Genomic DNA, 21410 nt, shown 5'->3' with positions numbered 1-21410 from the left:
ATTACATTCTTTCTCCTCACAGCCAGCAGTCTGCTAAACTGTAGATCTATTTGACACATAGGCCCAAAGGAAAGGGAGTTTCAAAACATATCACAGTGTTATGAGCAGACACTTTGCCACCAATCTAGTCTTACATTAAGAGGGTGTATGACATTTACACAACTGACCCTATGTTTGGTTCTGTTCTTAGCCTGTCTTTTGAAATGCTCTGGACATGGGCACTGTGACCCCATAACAAAGCGCTGCATTTGCTACCAGCTGTGGATGGAAAACTTGATTCATCGTTATCTAAATGATGGAGAGAGTAACTGTGGTGAGTTTGGGTGTTGTGGGATATATTTCAAGAGTAACTTGTCGTCTTGTGAGACTGTTGATTATTTGTTCTCAGAACGGGGAATACTTAGGAGGTAGATGCTGAGAGAAGACTAAAACAGTCTGTGTTTTCCAGCCCAACAATACCTTTCTATAGAAAGATACTTGAATAATTTCCTGAAATGATGTCTTGACAGTAGTAGCCTAGATTTTAAAGAGAATCACTATTTGATGAAAAGAGTGTGAAAGCTTGGTAATGGGAAAGAGATTTTGCAACAATTTGGGGCCAGTTGGAGGGGCTGTTGAATAACGTTAAGCATTGCAAAGCTTTTGAGTAGGACTGTTGCAAAGCTGGAAAAGAGGCAGAAATTTCAATTTCTCTGAGTGGGCAGTTGATGCTGCTGTGCCAGAAGTATGGTCTGATCTAAGCAAAGAAAACATCAGTGTTCTGGACTGACCAATACTGACCTTTAGAACCTGGTAACACTGACAACTGTGAGTATACACATGTTGGAGTTCAATTTATTGCACATCTGTCTGTATCCTTTCCTGTTTTCCTGGATTTATAAATATAAATGTGCGAGTAGAAGGATCTACCTCTAATCAGCTCCTCTTCTAAAGCACTACTAAAATGCCAGACCCAGAGTATACATCCTCTGTTTATTTCAGTTAGGGAATGATAACTGAGGTGGTAACCGTGACCCTTTGCAGGACTGTCAGTTCCCACACAGACTTCAGGTATCTTGGGATGGTAAAAGGTATTTGAGAGGAAGAAAATTTTCTAATGTGCACTTCTAATCTTAAAGGCTAAAAATTTTTATGAATTCTTATAAGAATATGATGGTCCTGAGTTTTCCTACATTCCTGTTGCCACTCCCTGTTGCTGCCTGTTTTGAGCTTCCCCTCCCCCCTCCCAAAGACATGTGCTCCGAGCTCCTTTGTTCCAAGCGCGGGCAAAGCCAAATGTAACTCAGACTCTTCAGCAGTGTCTGATTGGCCGCTCACCCCGGGTCCGCCCCCAGTCCTCCCCTTTCCCCTTCTCCTAATAAAGATGGTCGAGGGGAGGCGAACGCCCTCTCTCAGCTCAGCTACTTTCCTGTAAACATCTCTGGTCGTCTGTCTCATTTGAAGGCTTCTAACTGCAGGGAATTGAGCGAGCGGGGAGCTATATTTCTCCCTCTTTGCTTCTGCTGATGGTATTTTGCTCTGCAGCTGATTCAGGTACCAATTTTAGAGCTACTAAAGTGCTAGATCGCCCGTGCTACCTCTCAAGGCTGCTCGAGGCTTTCTAAGGCATTGAAATACAAGCGCTAGCCGGTATAAAAGCTGAAAAGATACCTTCCACAGCTCCCCATTCCTCAAGATTGGTTTTTTTAATAGAGTTGTATTAGAAGTTATTCTCTTCATATGACCTTAAAAAGCACTGTTGTGTTTCTTTTTTCAGAGTGGAGTATACTCTATGTGACTGTATCTGTTTTTATTTTGATTGTGGTCGTGGTAGGGCTTACCTGGTTCTGCATCTGCTGCTGCAAAAGGTACATGATTTGTGTTTCTTTTTGATGGGGTATATGCAAAAATTGCACACAACCGCCACATTTTAGTCCAGTCCATAGCACTAAATCACTGAGCTCATTTTGGACATGTGAGGAGCTTCCTATATCTGTTTCTGTAGACACACACTTCTTTTGAAAAAAGGAGTATCCATTTGTGTGTCTGTGCTCTTCTGCATTATGAAAACCAAAAAGTTAATATTGCAGTACCCTTCACATTAAGTGATAATTAATGTTAAAATGCTGAGAGTATACTGCAGATCTTCAGTCTCCTACTGAGTCCTGCAGGTACTCCATACTAAGAAAAAAAGGCACACCCTGAAGGTCACTGATGTAGGAATGTTCTAGGCCATGGGAAAGGATCTGCTCCCAGTCTCGTGTCTCCCTTGGACAGGAAGGGTGGGTGGCTGGGCTGCATGTGGCTTTCAGGCAAGGAGTACTGTAGTGATCTCAGTCATGCAGACTTCTTGCTTCCCCTTTCCTTAAACAGGAACACTCATACTACTGAATGTTGTTTCCCTCTCTGTCTCCCCTCCAGTCTTTCCTAGTGAGCTGATAAGAAATTCTCTTTCAAGTGACAAGCCCCTGCAAGTTCTGTCAGTAGAGCAAGTGCTTTTGCTGCAGCTCAAACAGCTCAGCAAATAGATAGCTTGTTCAGGTGTTAGCAAAAATAAAATGCCATCAAAATCTTTCTGGATTTTCATCTTTTTCTAGGGTGTCTTTACAGTATGTAAAGGATGCGTGGGAGTCGATACCGATTTTATTTTTATGGTTGAAGGAACAGTGCTGTTAGTAGAAAACTTTAAATAGTAAAGTGTGTCCCATTCTGCCTCCACAGTGTGGTGTGGAGCCTCACAGGCTTGTGTATATTGGATGATTATTTGAGGGATTTTTAATGAGTTCAGCTGCTTCTGTCCTTTGTCCTCATGTGGCTTGTGTCTGAGAGTGAGGGCAGGTTGATACAAATTCCTGTGGAAAAGAGGAGGGAATTACTGCACAGGACAGAACAGCAAGAGATTCCCTTTGCCTTGTGGAAACTGCATGAAAAAGACAGTGTAGACTCAAGATTTGGCTGGAGATTTGGAGCCTTTAAAAACTTTGAGTTGCCAGATGAACGCTATAGAAGATCATGGAAGGGAGGCCAAGGCTGGTTGTTGCTGTAATGCTGGCTGAGTAGTAAGGTGGCTTCTCCACTGTGAACTGTGGGGGCATATGAATATTCATCTACCGTGTCTGTAGTTACTATGTTGGAATTGAACAAACTGTGGCTTAGGAGAGCAAATCAATCTGCCTTGCTTTCTTCATCTTTCCATATCAGAGAGCAAATAAACTATACTGTCTTGTCCATATTGTGCAGCTGCCTTATTCAGGTACAAACTGGAACTATTTTTAAGTGGAGGTGAGAAAGTACAATGATGTTCTGTATATAGGGGTATGTGTATGCAAAGGAAGGGGGAGCAGATTTATGTGCGTATGTGAGAATTAAATGTCTTTTTGGTAACTATCTTTTTAGCAGGAAGAGGACAAAGATAAGAAAGAAAACAAAATACACCATCCTAGATAACATAGATGAGCAAGAGAGGATGGAGCTACGGCCCAAATATGGTAAGTGCTATACAGCAACCTGGGAACTCATCCACTAGGCGTGCAGCTGGTGTGTCTGAATTGATACTTGTAGGCAGCATGAGCCCAGAAGCAGGCCTACAAGTTTGGGAATGGCAGAGACAAACAGACAATGAAGTCGTTGGGGGAGAATCAGTTAATTTCTTTAATAAAGCCTTGGGCTCAGCCTCTGCTCTGAGCTTCAGTTTATCTTAATTTAGAACATTTAATTGCCCCACAGATTTTCTCCATGTAAGCCTTCCTCCTCTTTAGCACATGCTTTAATTTGGAGCTGTTTGCTGCACAGCAGTTCCCTCCTCAACCACAAGTGCCCTGTTAGACATCAGTAGATTTCAGCTGCTGTTTATGTATCTTTTAATTTACCTGACTTCCAGTTTTTAGCAGAGGAAATGTTCAAGTCCAAGGAAACAAAATCATTCTGAGAAATTGCTGCCCTAGAAAGATGGAGATAATGTTTCTGTAGAAACCATGACATTTCATTGCCACTCATGTTAATAAGGTTGTTGAGTGGACAGACTGATTTCCAGATTCAAGCTATTAAAAATTCATTGGGTGTGTACTAAGATAATCTAGTTGTTTCAAATTTAAATACATATATTCATATTTCAGAGTCATAAACTGATGGACCTGCAATGAAGCAATAAGAGTATCTGAAATGGTGAAATGGTATATGATACTTCCTAAGCCAGTTTTTGTATTGGTGTATGCTGTTACATTGCACTGCAGAGAATATTTTCACTTACCTTTCATATGACAGCAGGGGAGAAGATGGTTAGATGTTACTAAAAACCCAAACCTTTCTAATGAATTTGTTTTGCTTTTTCATTGTCAGGTATAAAACACAGAAGTACAGAACACAACTCCAGTCTGATGGTCTCTGAATCAGAGTTTGACAGTGATCAGGACACTATCTTCAGCAGAGAAAAGATTGAAAGAGAGAATTCTAGAACACTTATAAATGGATCCATCAGAAATGGAGTTTCCTTCAACTACAGCTCCAAAGACAGATAACTGAATGAGGGTAAAAGCACAGAACACACTGGTGCAACACATCTGAAACATGTTGGCCCACCTCTGTTTTTCCAGAACCGAAAGATTCCTAAAATGTCAACTAATTGCAGATTAAAGAGTAAATTTCTAGAACAGGTAGGGGAAGGCAGAAGGAAGGAGAAAGGATTAGATGGTCAGCTAACTCCTCTTGTCACCGTCATAGGAATAAGAAAAAGCACATCTTATTTCTAGCATGTTCTGTGCTGAATGTTTGAACTTCAGAAGGCCTTTTTTTCTAAATCACTGCTACAAAACTAGCCAGGGCTGTTCTGCTACAAACTATGGTAACTAACAATGGCATACAGATTCATATGTGCTCCTAATGCTGTCTTTGAGAAGTGGTGTGATTTACAACAGCAAAAGCCAAAATAGATGAAGTTCCTTACAACTATAGAGAGCAATATGTGGCCACAGGCTCCATCTTAATTTTCAGTTTAGGACAGAAACACGAAGAGCATTTTTAGTGCAGTGTCTTTATCCAGCTGTACTCTGTGACTTCCTTTCCTAGGTTAGTGTTCATCGGGTGAAAACTTTCTTGTTTTCAGAGAAAGTTAACAACTAGCGATTGCACTGGATCAGCTGTAATGTAACATGATATATCTGTGTCCTGTAGGATGCAACATTCCCACTATTCACATAGGAGGTGTGGTTTCTGCAGGGAATTCTAGCCTTAGGTTGCTTCTGTAATGACCTATTGCTTTGGCTCTGCCATGTCCATCCAGGAAACTGTAGCAGGATGGACTTGGTGTGATGCACCTTCAGAAGCATTTTGAGCATCCCAAACAACCTTTTTAGATCACTTTGAGGAGCTCTGGACCTTTTAAGACTGAATGCTCAGCTGAGTTTTCATCTGTCAGCATCAAGCACTCAATTAAAGAATGCGCCAGGCACTTGTGTAGTGAAATGTTTGTGGAGAATACCCTTGTGGAGCAGGACGTTCATTGTACCTTCATTGTTGTGGTAATCAGTACTGAGCAATACTTTAGCTTGAACATGAGATTTTTTTGACTTTTTCCTCTCTGGCTATTCAGTGACTGGATGTGTTGGCCTAAAGAGATCCTTTTATGTCTTTGGCAAGGGTAGGTGTATTGCAGTTCTGACATTCTTGCTCACAATCTGGATAATTTCTTCACAGCCTGCTTGTTAGGCTTTGAAATCATGTCCCCGGTACTGCTTTTGAAACCCCTAACTGAAGACCAGACTTTTATACATAGTCGTCACTTGTAGTGAGTAGTACTGTTTAGCCATGACATCAGCTTTTCCTGGGGGTCCTCTACTGATGTACTGGAGTCTTGGGCTGAGACGGAGGAATGATGTGTTTTGATGGAGAAAACATTCCTCTGGGAGCATTTTTGAAGAGTTTTTTTAAAAATGTTTTAGGGTTTTTTGGTTTTTTTGTTTTGTTTTTTTTAATCCAGTGGTAGAAAACCCATTATCAGAGGATGGAGCAGTATAGAGATCAAGGGGAGCAGTTTAGAAGGGTCAGGGAGGGCATACAGCCCATCTCCATCATGAGGAATAATGTAGTAGAGAATTTTGGGGCTTCATCCTTTCTTAGAAGTCTGACACAACAGAGTAGCTGGGTTGAACACTGTAGCTTCTCTGCTTCTCTTCGTAATGGACTTGGCAACAGTCAGAACCATCTAGGCTGGAAGAAATCAGTGGTCAAAAGTTGCAGCAACATAGCATGCTCATAACTTGTTTCATACCTTTGATTCTCAAGTGCAGTCAGCAACAGTCCCTAAGGCTACTAATGCGGTAATGAGGAGTATTTACCCTGTGTCCAGCCCTGCATTTTTCTGGAGATCTTTGTGGGGCTGCAGGAGTCATTGTGGTGGGAGAGGCTGTGAAGAGCTAAAAAGGGCTAATACAGGTGTTGTCCATGTTTTTCCCATACGCACCAGCGAAGTGCAGTATGAATGGTATGATTTGCTTTCTTCAGAAACCAAGTTTCAACTCTGTGTATGGGGGTTTTAGGCTATTTCTTGCAACAAATCTAGTTTATCACACTCTTCCTCTTCTTGAGAGTGTGTGTGTATATGTGTATATATATATATATTTTTTTAAATAACTTCATCAACAAAAGCAAGGTCAGCTTCTGATGTCTTTCAGTTCCTGCTCCATATGTGTTAACATGATAAAAGCAGTGTTCACTTTAAAGCGTTCTGAAAAAAGTTAAAGCCCACTCAAAATACTAATTTATTTCTTTCCTTTGAAATCCAGATGTTGGGCTTAATCCATTCTGAACAACTTCACATAATGTTCTAGCAGGAATTATTCTCTTGGAAACATGCATTTTTAAACAAGCAAATAAGTTGCTTAAACAATTTCAAGTTTATATGTGCTGTGCTGCCATTGATGCTTCTGTAAATTCTGTCTCCAGTGTGCCTTTATCTTGAAGCTTGCCTTCTAGGACATGTCAGTGCAGTCAGCAGCATCTGTCAGTTTTGTGAAATTAGTGACTTACATCTTTTTATGTTAATAGATGTAATAGATATAATATTTTTATGTAATAGATGACTTACATCTATTTTATGTTTTTAAAGCCAGTGCTGAAGCCTAGGATGTTGTTCTTCCAAGGTATTAAATTACCTTTTTCTTTTTTTCAAAACAAAAAAACCCCACCAAAATGAAAAACTGATTCTCTAGTAAAACAACTCCAGGAGTCATAAACCTTCATTCCTTAATGCTGCAGAATTTCCAGGACTGTTCCCCTGCCCATGGATGCACACTGGTGGGCTCAGATCTTTGGATCACTGGTAAGTTCATGTGCCATGAGAATGTATGCATGATTTGGCTAAGTATTTCTCACTCTAACAAATAAGAAGTATTAGACCAATTTCTCATTGTATAAGGCCCTAGCAAGTGGAAGCTGCTTGGTAAATTCAGTTCTCTAGATGATACTTTGATATCTTTGTTGCTAATAGTATTTTAGCTATGTTTTCAAAGTTGAATATAGTTTAAATTTTTCAGCTGCTGCTGAATTCTACTAGTTTGATTATTCTACCTGCTTGGGAAGAGAAGTTATGCCTCTCACCATAAGACCAGGCTTGCTTTTAATATATGGAACTTGCACAGAAGCTGGCTCTGTGAATTTGTGGTATCACATTTGTGTCACTTGGCCAAGCATGTTTGTGTCAGGAATTTAGGAGAGACTATAGCAAGGCTTGTATCTTGATTCAGTATAATTGTTATTTCTAGAACTACTGCTTTCTTGCAGAATGTCAGGTCATACCATGAATGAAAGGGTCAGAAAACTGGCTGTAACAGTGCAAGCATATTGGCAGAATTTAGATTCTAACCCTTTGGTTTGGGTTATTATAGGTTAAAAGCAGATTCTCAGTCCCCGCGTTTACTTCTGCACACAGTTTTCCTTCACATACAGAAAGAGTACTGGCAGCTGATTTGTGAAATAGGGATAGGGCTATTCCCAAAAGACTCATCTGCACTGAAAAGCAGAGGAGACTAGATAGAGCTTGTCCTGTGTGGCTCAGAATCTGCTGAAAGTAAAGAATAGTTCAGTTTGGCACTGCTAAGATACTGCCTTTTGTTACAGGCAGTCAGTGTGGTGATACTTGCAGTGCCTCGTTGCCTTGAAGTGTAAGCGCTGGATTTTCACTTGCATCATGGTTTTACACACACAAGCAGGGATTGTCCAGCTATGTAAAAGGACTGCATTTGTTTGCATTTTAAGGAAGGAGTATATTTTGGAAAAAAACTTCCTAAGCATTAAACAGGTTCAGTACCCAAGTGTAGTATTCAATGCAGTACATACACGGCATGAAACTGCCATGGCTGCGAACAGGTAATTGTCTTGTGGATTTAATTTTCCTAACCGAAACCGTACTGCAGTATGAAACAAAATTTACCTTGGCAAATCTGTTGAGATCCACACCCAAATTATCTGTCCTATGGTTCAACCTGTCATATTAAGTAGAGAAAACAAAGCAAAATGCAAACTGTCTTATTACAGAGATTTGTTTATTTGCATAGGGGGAAAAAGGTTATTCTTGTTCCATATGTAAGAATAGATGATCAACTCTGTCCTTTTAGGTAAACAGTCTTACTCTCCCTCTGTCAGATGTATCAGATAAAAGTACTGTTCAAGCATCTGTTCTGTGCTGTCAGCTGTTTGCTTATATGATGTCAGTTTTCCTTTCCTTGGTCTCCTTTGGGCGAAGAGAAGTCCACACACATGCAAGGAACTTAACAGTGAGAGAGTGAGTGTAGACGTGTTCTCTGTGCTGGTGCAAACTTTCCTTAGATAGTCTGATGTTCTTGAAATAATTGAGTTCCTAGGCAAACATTCTATTCCTGCTTTTAACCTCAAGTGAAACTAGTTTTGCCCCCTGGTATACCAGTAACAGGCAGTAGTCAGGTGGAGCTTTGGGAAGGTAGTAATAAAATGACAGTAAATGTAGTCTTCTGCCATTTAGGTGAGGTTTGAGAGAGGAAAATGTTCCTCCAGGAGAACGGAAACAGGATAGAGGTGAATTAGTTTCTTAATGTCAGTTATTGCTTATCAGGGATCCCTAACTTGAATACTAATCCCATACTTCTGCAGCAAAGAAAAACCCATTTTATGTACCTTTTATATCCTGAACTCCCCAAGGCAGAAATACAAAGGGAAATACAAAGTTTAGAAATAAAATTTTAAGGAGGAGGCAACAAAGGCAAACAATTTTTGCACAGGCTATGAATCAGGTGCAGATGAGCTGTACCATGTGTATTTTGTCTCTGTATGAAAGCACTTCTCCCTGTGGGTGGATGGGTGAGCTATTACAGAATTTATATTAGGAATCTGTTTCTAGAAAATGTTATTTATTGCAAATGCTATTGTATTGTAACTGGAACAATTTCTGAGCTGAAATTACTACATTTATGTAACTATTAATAAAGTTTTGTCTTTCCTTTTAGAAGCTTGTCACTCTTTTAAGCATGGTACTCTGTATTGGACTCAACACTCAGGCTAGGCTAATACACATATGTTGTCTACCGTAGCTTGTCTGTACTGAAACATAAAAGCAGTGCAGTAGCTGATTCCTTCCCTTTCTACTGACAGAAGCATCTTTTTTCTAGAGAATTCAGTACATCAGAGAGCAGGAAAAGAGTAATTTACTGCACTTCACAGTAAGTTTTCATGTGGTGCTTGTCCTTACTTGGTTTAATTGGCTGTGTGTAAGTAATCACCAGCTGTCATGCCAAGTGTGGTGGTTTCACAGGTTTTGTGGCTTACTCTGTAACAGATTCCATACTTGAGTCAGCTGCTTAGCGATAATGAGAGATACAGGTTTGCAATATAACTAAAATATGCTGTTAGAGAGGGGTAGGTTATGCTGCTTGTTTCTGAACTGGAAAAGAAAAATCCTTCCATTGCTGTGTATTAAGTTTGTGCTAAATAGTGATAATAAAAGGTGCTATGAGATACAAGTGTCTTTCTGTAAGGAAAAAATCATACACCATGAAAGCAACTTTTTAAGACTATTTGGAGTCGTGGTGCCTCAAACATTGCCACTGGACTACAAGGGAATACTGGCAGCTGAATAAGCTGATGAGATACGTATGTCCTTTGTTGAAGGATGGAGTCTGCTCCTTTGTTATTGCACTGTACATTCTGGTAATAGCAGTAGCCTTCCCCCATCCCTGTGAGTAGGTGATGCAACAGAAGATAATCGGCATGATTCCGAAACAACTTCAGCCAGTTGTGCTAAGCAGCTTTGGCACTCACTGATAAGGTGAATAAACCACCAACTTCTCATGGTCCTTCTTCTTAGAAGGACCTAAGCAGGAAGTTTTGACATGGAAACCCCTTAAACAAGTGCTGAAATGTAATTTAGAGCTTCTGAACACCATACTTAAATCTTCTTTAAGATAGCTAAATTGTTAATATCCAGTAGAACAGGTAAACATAATTTCTTGAGAGCATGTCATACAGAGAAGACAGGCAGTGGGGGTGGGGGTGTGTGTATGTCAAACAGCTGTTTAAAGAGTAACTTAAGAAAATAAAATGGAAATTTGCTGTGACTATGTCAAGTTGGAAATTAAAAGACAGTTTCTCAGGCTTCAAGACTGTATTAATTAGACAGAAACAGAGGAGCTCCCCAAACTCTTATTTTAAATCTTAATGAATGAAATAAAGAATTATCACATCACAAAAGCAGGGAAGACACTCTAATCTACAAAACCTATCCTGTGATAAAATTTTCGACTCAGCATAAAAGACTCACATACAAAATGACTGATGGCATATTACTATGCCCAGGTAGTCTCATCTATTTGATTTAGATTCAAGGGACTGTAACTGGAGGTACCAAAATCTTACACTGTATGAACATGTGGATGCAAAGAAGTGTTGTCTTTTCCAGTGATAAAGCTGTCAGAACAAAATTGTCTGTGCAAATCTGAAAGACTGAACTTAATGTGGCTGCTGTCAATTTGTCAATTCAGCATTGAGTAAGGTAATAAACCACAAAATCTGGTGTTTTCACAGAAGTTATTTATTAACTGAAAACATTTTTTCATCACAGTTTTAATATCCAGAAATTGCTAAACTATCACAGTGCAATCAACACAACTGAGGTGTGAGAATTCAAGTACATCTTTTGTTGAAGAATCACAGCTTTTGCTATGAAGACAACTTTGATTATTCTGTGCTTAACTGATGTAGACTTTACTGACATGAGGATATTATGCTGGAATCCAACCACAGTCCAATCTAGACAAAGGTATTTTTAAAATTTCTTACAAACATTATCTTTAATTATTGTTTGTGCTTGTTATCAGGCATAGTAAAAGGTATTACTTGCTAAAAAAAAAAGTAAACACTCATTAAAAGTGCTGAAAAAAGAGTAAACACTCAAATAAGTGCTATTCTCAGAAATGACATTACAATTTTAAATGTACCAATGCATCAGATCAGTAACTTTGCAGTGAAGAGAGTAAGGGTTAAAGAATTTATCCTCCAAAGGCACTGTCCCAAGAAGCACACTCACATTAAATACTGCACTGTCATACAGCTGTAAATAAGATTTTAATTTTGACCTTATAGTGCAGTTCACAGGCAGACATAATTGAAGTCTGCAATTTCAAGGGCAGATATTCTACCTGTGTGCAATACCTGTAACTATGCCTGCATCACTGTGTTGTGGGACCCAGGAACCAAGGCATGACCTTCTTTTACCAAATTATTTTTTCAAATTAATACTAAACACATTGGTAGCCAAGGCTGGCAAACAGCTTCCTCCCACAACACTGTATTCCCCAAATTCAGGCAGCCTGTGTGCTCAGTAATGTAATCTTAGAAGTTGGCTATAGGAAAGTTTCTTGTAACTAGTGTACAAATAGGCCATCCTTTTTGTATTCTTGACAACAAGCATAGATAACAGTACAAAGTCCTCACCCTCACAACTGTGTGGGTTTGGTGCATTAGGAATTACTGAAAGGGCAGTAAATGCCCTTTGGTTGGCGTGATGCACAGAGTACTGACAGATAGTATGCTCCAGACCCACCTGGTCTCAACTGCTACATAAATACAACCATAAAAAAATATTTAAAAATAAGAAGTAGCAGTCAATACTACTTGATGTGCGCTTTAAAAAAATCCCTGTGCAACTCAGTTCCAGCTTGCTTTCCCTCCTTCCCCAAGTCTTGTGTTATCTGGTACCTCTTTGCCTGATGGTATAAAATATTTTTAAATATTTCATTTCATAGGGTACATTCATTACTTTAACCGAAGAAGGGCTCCACTGCCTTCTTTTACTTATTTTTGTGATGAATACAAGAAACAAAATTTATTCCACTTAACCTCTGCAGCACTGATTTATTTGCCAAATTAACATTGCACATTTTTTAAAGTGCTTTGTTTGACTTGCCATTAAAATAATGTTTAAACAACATTGCTTATTTCATAATAAGGAAGCCTTACATCATCTTGTGAAGATGACAGAATAGTGAGGTGATGTGTCAAAGTCTCACCTCTAACCACCACTATTTAATCTTCATTATGTCACAAATTAGCCATGTTCAAAGGTTGTTAAACCTTCCTCCCTAATGGACATTCACGTGCGTAACCACAAATCCAATTCAAGACACAAAGCCCACAGGGATGGATATCTGTTCCTATTCTTTAAAAGGGATGTGTAATGTTCCTTTAGACACTGAGCAATATTTACATCAGGGACTATACTTCTACCCAAGGAAAGTCATGGTCTTTTCATGAAAGGGAGGGCGTTTATCATCATGTCACCACTTGTGGTTTCTTCACATAGCCCTTCTAGTCTCCCCTTAAAATTCTGCAAGTTATTCCTGTAAGTATCCCATCTTCCTCCTGCTTCTCAATAAATCAGCAATTCTTAGTCCTGGACTGTCCTGTTCCCAGGACTGCTGGGGCTAACAGGCATCAAACAAGGGCCGTATTTCATCCTAGGCATGCAAGCTGTTAGGCACAAATTACACCTCTTTGCTCAAAAACCTAAAGCTGAACAGGCAGCAGCCCTGCAGTCAGCATCAACAGTGCTGAAAAAGCTGTTTGCCTATGTGGATGCCTAGACAGAGCTCAAAACAATTCCTCACCTTTTGTAAGCAGTAGATTCTCCCATAATTAAAAAAAAACCAAAAAACCAAACATGCTTGCTTCTAAAGAAGGTCATGTAAACACTTGAGAAAGTGTGAGTATTTACACAAAATTCTGCAGGGAGCCTGCCATCCCAAAGCCTCCCATATCCACACTGAAACACTAAAGGTAGTAAAAATGGTGGTCTAGTTTCCCCTTGCTACTGGTTATAATCTGTTTTCATTAGGCACAAGTCTCCAAGTTCTCCCAGTTACACAGGGATAATTCAAGAATAATAAATGTACATCCCTACTCATTACTAAAAATAATGGGCGTTGTGATCACATTCCTGAAAAATTGGATGTATACACAAAGACCATGTAAAAACATTTGGCAGCACAGAATACTGTAGATATCTCTATACACACACAGGACAGGGTTGATTAGTTCTAAAGAAAGTAGAAGTTGCATTCATATGTATTTCTGGCTCAATAAGCTTATTAAAACTATAGCATTCTTCCTCAAATTGTTGGGATTGTGCTGTCTGAAGGCTTTTATAATCCTCCAAAGCAGACATATTTTATTTCTAAGTATTCATCGATGCCATATTTTGAACCTTCTCGCCCTAAGCCAGACTCCTTCACCCCACCAAAAGGGCACTCCACTGACGAGATTATGCCTTCATTAACACCAACCATTCCAACTTCCAGCTGTTCTGCAACTCTCCAGATCTGAGCTGGATCTTGGGAGTAGAAATATCCTGTCGTGCAGACACAGAGATACAGGAATGAAAATCAGTAAGAACAATTGCAGACGACTGTGAAAAAGAGATGTACTGACATTCAAAATCATCATCCCGTAACACTAAAGCTCACAAAACCACAGAAATACACTTATCTGACAGAGAGGCATACCTGCTAAACCCACATTAGCTGCATTTGCTATAGCAACAGCTTCTGCTTCAGTCTCAAATCTGCAATAGAAAGAGCAAAAATAAAAATGAGGTCTGCAGTTCACCTACTGTCTTGCTGATTTACTGACAAGAAGCAGTCTTATCAGGAATTAAAATGTCAATTTATTTTTCCCAAAAGTGTACATTAAAAACCTAATTTAACTTGCATTTTGAAATGCTGAAATGTCTACCTCTTCTCGTAATTGAAACTGCAGTTAAGTAGTTGAGATTGCCTTTATCCTCCCTAGGCAGCTGGATGGTAACCAAACCATTTACTTCACATGGGTTAGCCTACCTATTTCCCCAACTACACAGCACTCTCAGTGCTGAGAGATAACTGTATGTTCTTCTATCACATCCAATTGCTCTGCACAAAGGCAGGGAAGGCTTTAAGGAGAACAGACAGCTCCAAGTCATCCTCTGTCAGAAAACCTTAGGACTAGCAAATCACATGACAAACTCAAAAGTCCTGTCTCCTATTTCGTACCACAGATCATGCAGCCAATGAAGGTTTTGCTGCTATCTAGCCTTGCTTAACTATTGAGACACTTTAATTTTCTAAAAGTTGCAGAGATGCTAAGAGCAGGTCAAGAGAAAGAAACGGATGAACCACATATCCAGAGGATGTTTTCACATGTGTACCCGTTTTTTTAGAAGATTTGTGTGATCATACAAAAACAATTTTTGCAAACTCTTTCAAATCTTGATTATTCAAAATAATCTTTCATTGTTTTTTTGTTAATTTTAATCTGTAAAATTAATAATCTTACTTGATAACTGGTGCTAAAGGGCCAAATGTCTCTTCTTGGGTGCAAAGCATTTTTGTTGTAACATTACTAAGTAATGTTGGCTCAAAGAAATTCTTCCCCAAGCTGTGTCGTTTCCCTCCAGTCACAATCGATGCTCCTTGAGAAACTGCATCCTTAATGTGTTTCTCTACCTGATGTATGCATAACAAAAATCTTAAAGTCAGTATTTAAGAATGAGCAATAATACATTTCCTACTGAAGAAACAACACTCTTTAATATTAAAGAGAAAATTTTGAAGAGAGGTTTACACTTTGCAGAGGAACATTTGCAGTATTATCTAACTTCTCTAATTCTTTTTTCTCTCGGTCTGACATAATTTCAGAGGAATAAGTTATGAGTGTTGCCCCCAGCCTACTTTTCTGTAGAAATTAAAAGCCTACACGTAATGTGAGAAAAAGTCTTTTGCAGGACTAAAAACTGAATCTTGTATCAGTGATTAAGCACTACGAAAACAGAAGTACATGACTGCAACATTTCCCTCCATCTACAATTCTACCTACCCCCTACATTTACAATTCATCTGAACACAACAAAGTAATAAGAAAACTAAAGTAGCAATCTCCACCTAGAATACTGTCCTTTGAAATTACAGGAATTATAGAAAGTGACTATATACAGTGTTTATTTATATATATAGTTGTATGTGATACACACACTACACTTTTGTGATACAAGAACGGAAGGCATGAAGGAAAGAAATTCAAGGACTGTGTCCTTTGTCTCCCAAATAACTGAATATTTTCCCATTCTTTTATAAAGAGAGAGAAGCTGGCAGCATTTATGTATAATGGCTTCAAACCAAGCCTGCATACAACTGAGCTGTAATATCTTACAAAGTATGAGACACCTGACTTAATATTTAACCTTAGGAATGGTGAAGTATTATAGAAGATGTGATGTACTAGGATTTAAACAAAAAAAATTCTGGAGTTGCAGGTCGTCCAAAACAGAAGAGTCACACCATGTATGTGAAGTTTCAAGTGATTACAACATCCAGAGTTCTGGTATTTTAACCCTGATTAATTATTCTCCCTAGCTTTTGCCAAGAACACTGTTCTTCAAAAGAAATTGTCAATCACAGTGCTTCAGAACTGCAGGATCACCACACAGCTCTCACAGTGTATCCAATTTCAGTGAATGGACTTGAGAACAGCTAGGGAGTAATCAGGAGGAATCAGCTTCTCCTAAAGGAGGGCTCTCTTTTCCTTGATGATGATGCATGAACTGTCCACATCTGTTTGTCTGTATGTACACATGGATTTGGTGGACAGAACACACTTCCAGCCACACTGCAAATATGTTCTAATAAAACAAGTGAAAAAAAGTGAAACATAAATGTAAAGTTATTTTATGGATCATAGAAAGAAAATTAGGATGTCAAAAATGAAATATTTATTTATACCTTCTCCACGGCTTTTTCATTTATTAGTGGTCCTTGGGTAGTTTTTGCATCAAATCCATTTCCAACATGCAGTTCTTTCTCTATAGCTTTAGCAAACTTTGCCACAAATTCATCATGAATTCCCTTTTGCACCAGGAAACGGTTTGTGCAAACACAGGTCTGACAACAAACAAGATAAGACAAAACCCCAGTGGTTTATATTGTATTTAATCCATCCATTAATTCATTCTGGCCTTCATGCACAGAATTAGGTTACTGCACTGATGTCCCTTGCCTCTCCTCCCTCATCCTAAGCTGTTACCAACCTATGCCATATCTTTCAGCACCCCTTCCATTTTAGAAATACAACTTCAACAAGCTGTCAGTGGGTGTGTGAAATACGTCACACTGCAAAGTTGCTTATGCTGGGGAAATGTTTTGTGAGTTTTGTGGACTCAGATACATGGATCAACCAAGGCCCAGAAGCTGCACAAAATACCTTCTAGACTGCAGAATGCTGGACTGAGCAGCAGAAACTCAGAACACACTTAGTGGTCTGGGGTCTTTTTTCTAACTCCTTTATTATTTGAGTTTGCTTTCTTCCTAAAAATTGCTTCTAAGTGCTTTCAATGGCCTATTTATTTGTGCTACCCCTTGCTCTTAACTGCATCCTATTTTGACTGCTACAGTATGTGAAAAGTAACAGCTACTTATCCTTCTCTACAGCAGCAGAGGTGCCTTTAATGCTAGATCTTGTCCAGTCTGGGTCTGATCCCTTAGTGGTCCTTGTCCACTTTTGTTTCATCTCTTTCTTCCCAATATTAGTCATGTCGTCTTCTCATGTTATTCAAGCAAAGTTTTCCCCATCGAATGACCGCCCAAATCCACTGAAAATTTGGTGCTTCTCAAAAGCTGGAGTTCATCAACTTCATGTTCACATGTACCTGTAAGGCTGGAACAGTCTCCACACAGCCCTTCTCAGCTGACTGTTCTTCTGGAAAGTGATTCTCTTAAAATATTTTGACTCTAAATGAAATACACTTGAAGCAATGCACACTTGAATCTTGTCTATCAATTTTTTAAAGCTATTCATTGTGGAAAAAGCTATCTGTGAGTGTCTTAACAGACTGAAGCAAGATGGTGTCTTTCACAGCTCTAGTTCTCCAATTTAATGTTAACAAAGCATATGACAAAATGCCTTATCACTTCTCAAGCTCTTGCAAGGAGTCCTAGAGAACATCATCTTCTCTAACAGTGATGCTACTGACTGCCATGTATGTTGTGAAAATACATGGGATTTTAGTGTTGCTATTTAGACTTGCTGGTAACTGCCTTTAGTGCCCAGAGCCATGTGTGACTGCAGCACTTTTCACAGTGAAGTGTTCTATGCTTTCCTTTTACATAAAATAGCTTATTTACAGCCTAAACTTTATGTACAGCTCTTCGTTGTCTAGAAACATGGACAAGAAGATTATTCTCACCTGTCCTGAGTTTCTATACTTAGAAGCAAGGGCTCCTGCAACAGCCCGGTCCACATTGGCACTGTCAAACACGATAAAAGGCGCATGTCCTCCAAGCTCCATGGAAACTCTCTTCACAGTGCCAGCTGCATGTTTCAGCAAGATCTGTAGGCAACAGAGGAGACAAAGACATCTGTACCTCTAACAGATGTGAACAGTGGAATCACGGATGAAAGGCAGTGAAAAATTACTCTGGCAAGGAAATAATCTGCAGCTTCCCTACAATGCTAGACCATCTCCTCTGACAAAAACAAATTTCCTCCGTTAAAATCTTTAAAGATGAGATTCTGGCCAATGACTAATGCAGAGAAAGATTTTGATCAACTTCAGGTCAGGTCAAGCTTTTATACACTAATATTGTTACTTTTTTTTGTTTCCTTGTTCTATTCTTTTTGATAATAAAATCTTGGCTAACCTTACGAAAGTTTTCAAGATCTGACAGAATTTGGTATTATGATTTGCCTTGATACCAGTCTTTTTCTTCATTCTGCATACAGCCATCCCAGAGAATTCTGTCATTTTGTAGCCACACTGCAGTTTTAGTGATTCAATTATAGATGGCAACAAGACTGCTTATTGACTAAGGTTGATAGCAGAGATTCCAGGAACTTGTTTCTCTAATCCTTTCTCTCAACTGCTGAAGCCATTTTTGAATGGTACCTTTGAAACTCAGTTTCAGTGTTCTTACTAGCATGTTGTCACCTTACGATATAAACCAAGAACACCTTGTACAGAACTGTTCACATCATAGTTTAATAAAGGGCAGTTATCAAGAAGTTGCAGACAGGCATCCTTCTGTGAGTACTGATGCTAAAATATACAAGCAGTATCTCAAGAGGTACACAATTATTTGGACAATCTGTGTACAGTAGCCAGAAAAGAAGGCACTGTATAAAGGCACACACTTTCTCCCTACCTTTCTAGCATAACCACAGTAATAATCTTCAAGGATATTCTGTCCCCATATGTACCTTTCCTGTTGCTGTAGAGCCAGTAAAAGATATTTTGGATACCAATGGATCAGTGCATAGAACTTCCCCTACAGCTGCTGTCTGTTGTCTGGAACAGGGAACAACATTATACACTCCTGCTGGGATTCCAGCCTGGTTTGCAAGCTGCAACAAAAGAAAAACAGAATTTGCATTATTAGTGCATTTTGTAAGAGGAATAGTCACTTAATGATTGTTCACTGTTTTGAAGAAAACCATCTGTAAGTCAACAGAAGCCAAAAGGGCTCAGCACAACTAGGAACAGGTGCCACAGGTGCGTCAGAGAGCAGCTTTGCTCCAGTTTAAGCTGTCTGTTCAAAAGAACCAAATTACAGATATAAGGATATTTTGTGTATCAAAATGGTCCGATCCATTTTGAAGCTCTAGACCATATTAGAGGCAATTTACAAAGATTCTCACTGAACTAAAACACCTGCATGTAGTCAGACAGTTCGTCCTTTCTTCACATATGAAGCTGGCCAGAGCTACCTTCCAAGCCCATCTGACTCCCTGTTTACAGTGTCAGTCCTTTGCTGAGGTAAAGCTTAGCACTGAAAGCTCACCTCCCCAAGAGCTAATGCTGATAAAGGCGTGTCCTCTGCAGGTTTCACTACCACTGTACAGCCAGCTGCCAGAGCTGCACCAACCTTCCGGGTAATCATAGCGCTGGGAAAATTCCACTAGGAAGAGAGAAAATAGTACAATCAAAGTTGGGAAAATTTTGCCTCCTGTTTTTGCAGAAAATAAATGACATTTTGAGCTGTGGGCTGAGCTGAAAACCTTCACGTGGCTCAGAAGAGTTCAGCTATGCTTACTGGGGTTATAATGGCTGCCACTCCTACTGGCTGCTTCAGCACCAGGACTCTTCTGTCTTTTGCAGATGCTGGAATAACATCACCATAAATCCGTCGAGCCTCCTCCGCAAACCACTCCAGAAATGAGGCTGAATACACGATTTCACCCTGTGCTTCTTTCAGAGGCTTCCCCTTTGATTAAATCAGATTGAAGATACATTGTAAGCAGCAAACAGAAGCAATATAAACAAATTCAAGTAATTTTGGAGTTTCTCTTCTTTTCAGAGTACTTTATGATCCCCTCCCTATGACATACACTGCAATCTCCAAAAAGGACTCTATGATTGCAGCAGCAATAGTTGTGTGGATTCAATATACCATCACTGTATAGTCAATATTTTGTATGCTCGATTCATACCTGCCCAAGACAAGCAAATGTAGTATGCATTTATTTACAAACTCTGAATTAGATGCTATTACCACTCTGAAGAAAAACACAAATCATGGCAAAACAGTTACAAGTTTATGCCAGGGTCATTTGCTTTTTCTGGGGGGAGTATTGCTTTTGTGATAGATAAATGTTATAATATTGGCTTTCTGCAAATGTTAAAATGAAGGATGTTAAAGTAGCTTGTTGTAAGTAGATGCTATATGTATAATGTTAAAGTAGCTTTGTTATAAAGAGGTAGTTTTGTAACAATAACTAATGCCTTTATTTCTGTCATTAACTAAACTTAGACATAATAGTGAAATAGCTAATATAGTTATGCTTGTGGTAATTGAACCGTCTGCTTGGTTGGATAGCATCCAACCAACATGTGTTGAAGACCCTTGCTATCGACATACCAACTATCAGCAACTACCGTCTGCAGAAACCATGGACCAAAGCCCACTCTGAGGGTGATGATAAAAACTGACTAAAACCACAGCCAAGAAATGTGCCTGCTCTAAAAAGGCAGTTCCAAGGAATGCTGACCAGTTCCTGGAACATGCGAACTAGTTTAAGGAAAAGTTTGAATATGCATAACTGATTTTGAATATGCACTACGCTGATGCAATAGGACAGGTATGTAAAGGGTGTCTCCAAAATAACGGGTGTGCTCTTAGCTGAGTGCCAAAGCACCCGGCACAGTGAATTTTGCTTTATTATCTTTGTCTTATTGTCCTTCATTAAACTTTTAAATCCTAACAGGAGAGTGAACCTCATTTTTCACACTTTGGACTATCCCCAGGTCTGATCCCGTGGATTGAATGACCATTAGCAGCTGGTCAGAGGAGCTGCTGAAGTATCTTCCAGCAAGGTTTTTTCCCAAAGGACACCAGTTTGTGAGCTCCCAGACTATGCAATGATACAGACCAAAGCAGACTATGTGAATCCAACTTGCAGACTTACATGAATTTTCCCAGTCACAAATATTTCTGCCATAAGAACCATGGTTTAGGTGGATGTATGCTTTTGCATGCCATGAAGCACAACATGAGTCTGGTTTCCCCTGGTTAGGTACTACCGTCATCAAACCAACGCACTTTATGTATGTCCGGTAGAAGAATGTTTGAAACGTCATCCACTGACCTAGCAGAGCAATGTGAGTGCACAATATGCCCGAAGTTATTTAAAAGGACACGGTGGCTAACTGGTTAAGTGCGCAGGGAGTGTTGACGAGTGTCAGTTTTATTCGATTGTCACTGTTCGCCTGCGTGTGTTGGGCATCCCAGCGCGAGTGCCAGCACAGGGCAGTGCCCGTGCCCACCCCGCCGCCCTACTCACGTTCTCGGCCGTGATGATCCGCGCCAGCTCCTCCTTGTTCTCCATCATCAGCTCGTACCATCGGCGGAGCCGCGCGCTCCTCTCCTGGGAAGAAGGAGAGACAAGGCTGC

The 21410-nt window shown here is 39.6% G+C and overlaps 2 protein-coding genes across 3 annotated transcripts in view; one reads left to right on the top strand and one right to left on the bottom strand.

Annotated features, from left to right (window-relative positions):
* KIAA0319 (KIAA0319 ortholog) overlaps positions 1–9960 on the top strand; it is a 58990-nt gene extending 49030 nt beyond the window's left edge. Inside the window, exons 18-21 of one of the 2 annotated variants that reach the window (XM_017730729.1) lie at positions 191–313; positions 1757–1847; positions 3379–3467; positions 4318–9960. In XM_017730729.1, coding sequence (XP_017586218.1) covers positions 191–313; positions 1757–1847; positions 3379–3467; positions 4318–4496 — 482 coding nt within the window. In that variant the 3' untranslated portion in view covers positions 4497–9960. Of the gene's footprint in view, positions 1–190; positions 314–1756; positions 1848–3375; positions 3468–4317 lie in introns of both variants that reach the window. The other variant, XM_008630916.2, reaches the window with a different exon arrangement.
* A 1051-nt stretch (positions 9961–11011) lies between these two features.
* On the bottom strand, positions 11012–21404 carry ALDH5A1 (aldehyde dehydrogenase 5 family member A1). The gene is made up of 9 exons (XM_017730730.1): positions 21301–21404; positions 19554–19724; positions 19302–19418; positions 18721–18864; positions 17711–17854; positions 16251–16409; positions 14809–14978; positions 14001–14059; positions 11012–13846 (listed from the first exon to the last, which is right to left on the bottom strand). The coding sequence occupies exons 1-9, from the start codon at positions 21346–21348 to the stop codon at positions 13641–13643; spliced, it is 1218 nt and encodes a 405-aa protein (XP_017586219.1). The 5' UTR covers positions 21349–21404; the 3' UTR covers positions 11012–13640.
* Between the last annotated feature and the right edge of the window lie 6 nt (positions 21405–21410).

This window comes from Corvus brachyrhynchos, unplaced genomic scaffold (genome assembly GCF_000691975.1).
Source record: "Corvus brachyrhynchos isolate BGI_N302 unplaced genomic scaffold, ASM69197v1 scaffold43, whole genome shotgun sequence".
NCBI classification, from domain to species: Eukaryota; Metazoa; Chordata; class Aves; order Passeriformes; family Corvidae; genus Corvus; species Corvus brachyrhynchos.
This window is presented reverse-complemented; position numbering and strand designations above follow the sequence as displayed.

Coding starts and splice junctions, on each gene's coding strand:
- ALDH5A1 (XM_017730730.1), bottom strand. CDS start 21,348: ATGATGGAGAACAAGGAGGAGCTGGCGCGGATCATCACGGCCGAGAAC. Junction 16,410..17,710: donor AGTATAGAAACTCAGGACAG/GTGAGAATAATC, acceptor GTTTGTTGTCAG/ACCTGTGTTTGCACAAACCG. Junction 13,847..14,000: donor AGCTAATGTGGGTTTAGCAG/GTATGCCTCTCT, acceptor TCTGCACGACAG/GATATTTCTACTCCCAAGAT.